This window comes from Netta rufina, assembly GCF_964035555.1.
Source record: "Netta rufina genome assembly, chromosome: 1".
Classification (NCBI taxonomy): domain Eukaryota; kingdom Metazoa; phylum Chordata; class Aves; order Anseriformes; family Anatidae; genus Netta; species Netta rufina.
In genome coordinates, this window is record NC_140123.1 from 124,848,581 (window position 1) to 124,854,455 (window position 5,875).

Below are 5,875 nucleotides of genomic sequence, written 5' to 3' on the forward strand. Positions count from 1 at the left end.
AAGAAAAGACCAACATGTTCTGAAAAGCCCTGAAACAATTAGAGAGAAGCTGTGAGAGGCGGAAAGATCAAACCAAAAAAGGTAAGAGATAAAAGAAAAACATGAAGGGCACTTGCTGGGAAGTGCCTTCTACACTTTTTCCACTGTCTGTGTAGAAGCAAAACTTGTAAGAAAAACAACAGCGACCAAAAGAATTTCCACTAAAAGATGCTTAGAGCAGTGTCTCTGGTCCCTCCCTCCCCTTTCTCACTGGCTTTATCTCTGCCTTCACGTGCCTCAGACTTGCACTGGTTTCTTAGTCGTGACGCATCTTCTTAGTGATACGAGGAAGTTAGCTGCCCACTCGCAATATAAGGGCATTTAGGGAAATACCTTGATCAGAAAGAGACGGAGATCACAAGAGCAAGCAAGCCCAGCTGCCCCCCACTCGGTTCATCCGCCCACGCCAGCACCTCGCCATTTGTCCATGCCTCGTTTTTTGCTGACCCCTTAAAGCTTCGGACCCCATCGAGCACGGATCCGAGGGGGAAGACGTTGCCTCTCGCCTCTCCTGGGGGCCATCATGAGGCTGGTGTCCCTGGTGCTGCTCCTCACCTTCACCCTGCTGGTTTTCAGTGGTAAGAGGGGCTGAAGGTAGAAGGGAGGGCAGAGTAGCTGGGTGAGCTCAGTCTGGATGTTTGTCCCTGACACACCTGTATTATTTATATTTTATATTTATATATTTATTTATTTATTTCTACGCCCACCGTCGATGGTTGGATATCACCCCCTGCTCCGTGCCTGCCACCCTTTGCTCAGACCTCCTGTCTCGTTACAGCTGGCAACATCCTCCCAGGAGCAGCGGCCGGGGAGCAGAAGGTGTGGGCCAGAGAGGGGAGCTCGGCCGTGCTGCCTTGCTACCTGAGCCCCAGGAAGCAGGGGAGGATCTGGAAACAGCCGTCTGACTGGACATCGGTGCTGTGGAAGCGCCACGGGGGAAGGTAAAAACTCATCGTGGGGACTGGGGAGGGTGGGAGCCCCTCTGAGCCCCCTTGCGCTGCCTCCACATCCCCTCAGCTGGCCTTCGACCCTCTGGTCCCTCTTGCAGCGCCCACCAGGAGCCACACGTGGTGCTGGAGGTGGAGTACACTGGCCTCAGGAAGACGGCGCTGCCCATGAGGCCCCGGGTTTCGGTCCAGGACTCTGCCTTACGCAGCGGCAACTTCTCGCTGCGGATCGACCCCGTCAGGAGTGGGGACGCCGGCCTCTACGAGGCACAGGTGGCGTACAGCACGGAGGTCCAGAGCTGCCAGGTGGAGCTGGGGATCGTTACAGGTAGGAGAAGATGGAAACCACGGAGAACCTTGGTTTTAGTACCAGGGAGGCTGTAAGGGAGGGGGTTAAAATACGGGCAGCAGCCCCCCTAAAGCACACAGCGTCCTGCTGTCTGCTCTTGGCTCTGGAGAGAGGGACAAAGCTAGGACAGGAGGGGCACCAAAGAAGGCTTGGTGGCCCTCTTCTGATCAGTTTCCACCTCCTCCTTTCTCTTTGCTGAAGTAACCCTCAGTCCACCCGGCCCTGTGGTGGAAGGTGAGCCTCTCCTGATGAGCTGCAACTCCAGCCACTGGGCCCGCCTGGTGGAGACACGCTGGTTCCACAACGGGCGCCCAGTCCCCACCACCAAGAATTTCTACTCCTTGCATGGGGCCCTCTCCATCCTCCAGCCCTCCATGAGTGACTCAGGGTCCTGGCACTGCCAGCTCAGATACTCCGATAATGTGGTCGTCTCTGCCACACACGACCTGCAAATTCTAGGTAAGCTTAGCCTCGACGTTGCAACTCCAGCATCCCCAGGTTGCTTCCTCTGGTGTGGCCACTGGCCAACACCAGCAGCTTCAGCTTGCCAGCTCTCATCCTGCCCTCGTTTCATAGGTGGAGCTCTTTCCAACCACCACTGGAAAGAGCATTTCAGCATTGTGTTCTTTCTCACTCAGGTTTCGATGGCCCTGCCAACCCTGTGGTTTATGCTGCAGCTGGCTCTGCAGCCGATCTGCCATGCACCCTGAGCTACCTGCCCAGTGCTTTTGGGATCAATGTGATGGCAGCTCACTGGAGCCACCTCGCAGGAGGACACTTACAAGACTGGGTCATCTCCCAGAACCAGAGCAGCAGAAGCTTCCCCCTTCATCTCCCTGCAGTGGGGCCAGACGATGCAGGGCGGTACAGTTGTGCAGTCCCTGTTGGCAGCAAGACAATGAGGAGGGATGTGACCTTGGCAGTGGTTAGAGGTGAGAAGAGAGACAGGGGTGTGCATCATCTCTCTGGGGTCCTTCTCTGATAAGTCTTCCTGTGCATCAGTGCTCTGAGTGTGGGTTGTTCCTGCTCGTGGGTTCCAGCCCCAGGGTGGCTAAGAAGGGCATTGCATTGCACTGCACTCTGCTGAAAGCAGGTGTGGTTTTTTTGTTGTTGTTGTTTTGTTTGTTTGTTTTTTGTTTGTTTGTTTGTTTTGTTTTGTTTTGTTTTTTTCCTGGGTAACTCCATTATTCTTCTCGAAGACTGAGGAAGAAAAAGAAAATAAATTAGAAGAGGTAATGAAGGAGGGTTGTAATAGGAGGAATGAGGAAGAGAAGTGGACCTGCCTGCTGCCTTTCCTGACAGTAGCTTTTTCCTTTTCTGCAGTTACCCCAAGTATCCCTGGACCAATTTCTGAGGGGTCTCACTTGCTGGTCATGTGCGGTGTCACACACCTCCAGGGGCATGAACGTTTCCAGTGGGAGCTCCTCAGCTCAGCCCCTACTAACAAGAAGGGGGTTACGTTCACCTCCCACAACCTGAAGGAACACAGATCCCAAACTGGCCCCACCTTGGACATACCCCAGGTGTCACAAAAAGATGTGGGCATCTGGGAATGCAGTGTGTATGGCCCAGAAGGCAGACTGGGAGCAGTGGAATATGGGCTGCAGATCACAGGTACCACCTCCTGCACATCTGTAACCAATCCCTTCTTCTCACCCTGTTCAACTGCCTTGTCATTTCTTCTCTCTGTCTCACCCCATCCTTCTCCCCTTTGGCTGCTTATATCCCATCTTAGTGTCATCCTATCTATCTCTCAGTTCCTCCTGCTGCTCCTTCCATTTCCTTGCATCCTTTTCCATTTTGCCTCTCTTTGTGCAGTCCTAGTCTTGCTCCGGTGAAAAATCAACCTTTCCCTCCTTCCTAACTGTGCTTCCTCCTCATAGGTGCCCAGGTCTCCAGCCCTCCCACCATCTTCAGTGGGCAAGTTACTTTTGGGCTCACAGTCACCCTCTTCTTCCTGCTTATGGTCTGTATTCTGGCTCTGGCCCTACAGAAAAGGGTAAGTGTTCATCATCCCATTTCTGTTACTTTTTCTGTATATCACCCCTTGGTTGACCTTCCCCTGGGTACTCTAGAGCCAGCGATGGAGCGTCTTAAGGACAAGACAGCAGGAGGATCAATTGGGAAATGTAGAAGGAATGGGACTCGGGCAGCCTGCTGAGCATGCATGGATGTGTGGTTGTATCCTGAGCATCACCAGATCTGGCTAATCCCAGGGTTCGTGTGGTGCGGGTTAGGTACCTCTGAGGAGTGGTAGGAGCCCAGCCTCAAAAAGCTCCTTGTTTACTCTTGCAGAGATGAAGCCACACTGTAACAAAGAAGGGCTAATTTCCAGGCTTTTGTAGGTGTCCTCTATCTTGTTCTTTGTCTGGATGCTTTGATGCAGCAGTCTCCTGTCCCATACAAATGCCTGCTGGTACCCAGACGCTGATTCGACGCAGGTCTGTTGTTGCTGGCTCAGCACTTCGTCTCAGCTGTGCGCTTCCGGCAACTTACTGCCCTTCATTTGTTCAGCTTGTTCCAGTTCTCCTCTTCAGAAAACTGCCCTGCCTTTATTGACCAGTCCAGAACTGATACCTTCCCTGCACATGACTGAAAAAAAAAAAATGTGCAAACAAATCATGCAGTTTCTCTGCATTTTTCATACCGTTTCTCTGCAAATGAATTACATGGCAAATTCTCACATCTGTGTTTCCCTTTGCTGATGAGGAACACCTCTCGTGAGCAGCTGTGGTGTAGCTGCCTTTCACCTAGCTTCTTGGAAAGGGCCCACTGTGAAAATCCCCTTCCAGTGCTGAGGGAAGCCCAGGGCTCGGAGCGATCTCAAGTGGGGGCGCTCGCCCCAGTGAGGAGGCTGGGTGACTCGAGCCTGCCCTGAGCTAGAGGAGGGACATAACAGCAGTGACGCAGATTTCCAGCAAATCCCTGTGGCTGGAAGCTGAAGCATGCGGCATCAGAACAGAAGCAAGATGGGCTTTGAAAAAACACCACGAGCAGTGCCAGCGCGACTCGTGACTGGTTCTTTGTCACCCATTCTTAATCAGCACTGATGTTAAAGGGGAGTCTGAGGGAGAAATCCAGTTTCTGCAGGTCCCTGGGTGACTCTTTAGACTGTGCAAGGTGGGACAAGATGATCAAAACCCCTCTTTCTGGCCTAAAACCTTGGACAGGAACCTTTTTACAGTGTAAATTTAAATCCTCAGCCAGCAGAAAATAGGATACCTGGGTGTCCAGCTCAGTTAGCTTTAACAGCTCTAATCCAGCCAGGGTATTCACTGCCTCAGAGCATTGGTACATGCCCTGATGGCCTTTCTTTGACAAGTAAGCAAGCCTTCTCTGTTGCAGCACAGGTCCTCCATCCACTGATAGCCCTCAGGCACTTCTCTGCACATACTCCCTACTTGGCTCATCCTTTGTGAGAATGCAGATAAGGTTGAGGAAAAAAAACCAAAAAGCTCTTCTCTCTTTTTCTCCCTGTCTTTGCTGGCATCCTCTAAGGCTACATTTGCTCTTCTTGCACTGGTTGTACGGCGGTGGCTTGCAGATATGCCTTCATCAGCTTTTGCCAACACAGCAGGCATTCCTGTTCTGAGCTCCTGAGCCTACCAACACGCAGTTGGTACTGTTTCATTTCATTCACCATCATTCATCTCACTGTTGCATTCTCCTAGAATATCTGGGTTTCAGTAAAATTTTCATCTTCCTTCTTCCAAATGAGGCTCCTCATCTTTGTATCATCTACAGAATTCATTATCAGTGCTTTCACACTCTCTGTGCCATTAATGATTGCTGCCACAACCAAGCTTTGAAGACCCATACTTACCATTTCTATAAAGCCTGGTAGAAACTTACCAGCAAAATCCCAGTTCCTTCCTCTTAGATGAGATAGCACCTACAATGCCATTCTTCTAATCTCATTTTCCAGTTGTATTAATTGTCTGTGTGGCACCATATACTTTATCACCACCAGGAACAAGTGGGTCTTGTAGATCCACTTGCTTTCCCATGTCTAAAAAGTCTCTTGTTAAAGCAAGATGTGAAAGAGGGTCTGTCTTAAATTGGTTCTTACCTCATTTTGCACAGACCTTCATGCCTCTAATTATTCTCTCGGAAAAGGTACTGTAAAATCAGGCTTAATGTTGAACCTGACAACAGCCAGACCATTGCCCAGATCATTCTTAGATGTCCTGCCTTTGCTATTCCGTATGCCTATGACACCACAGAGATGATAGGATTGAGCCAGTCTTCCCCAGAAGAAGCTGCATATTTTCAGAGCAGGAATGGGGCTCTTCCCTGACTCAAGGTGTGAATGGGAGCCTCGTGGGTGACAGCAGTAGGACTGTGTTTTCCATGGCAGGGGGAAGCCCAGCCTTGTGCCAATCTGTGTCCCTCCAACACCTAATATTGTCCCTTTCTTCTCTTCCAGTCACGCCTTCCCGCTTCCTACCCAGCGCTGGAAGGGATAGTTGCAGTCACTGTGCCAAATAAGAAGGATGTGGAGGAGAGCCAGAAAGAGACAATCCAGCAAACTGAGTGCTGA

The 5,875-nt window shown here is 51.0% G+C and overlaps 1 protein-coding gene across 1 annotated transcript; it reads left to right on the plus strand.

The window, feature by feature from the left end:
• Positions 1-562: 562 nt before the first annotated feature.
• Positions 563-5,875, plus strand: LAG3 (lymphocyte activating 3; the record flags this gene model as incomplete). The annotated part of the gene is made up of 8 exons (XM_084291977.1): positions 563-617; positions 818-980; positions 1,088-1,314; positions 1,537-1,794; positions 1,974-2,267; positions 2,659-2,949; positions 3,219-3,334; positions 5,762-5,875. The coding sequence occupies 8 exons, from the start codon at positions 563-565 to the stop codon at positions 5,873-5,875; spliced, it is 1,518 nt and encodes a 505-aa protein (XP_084148103.1).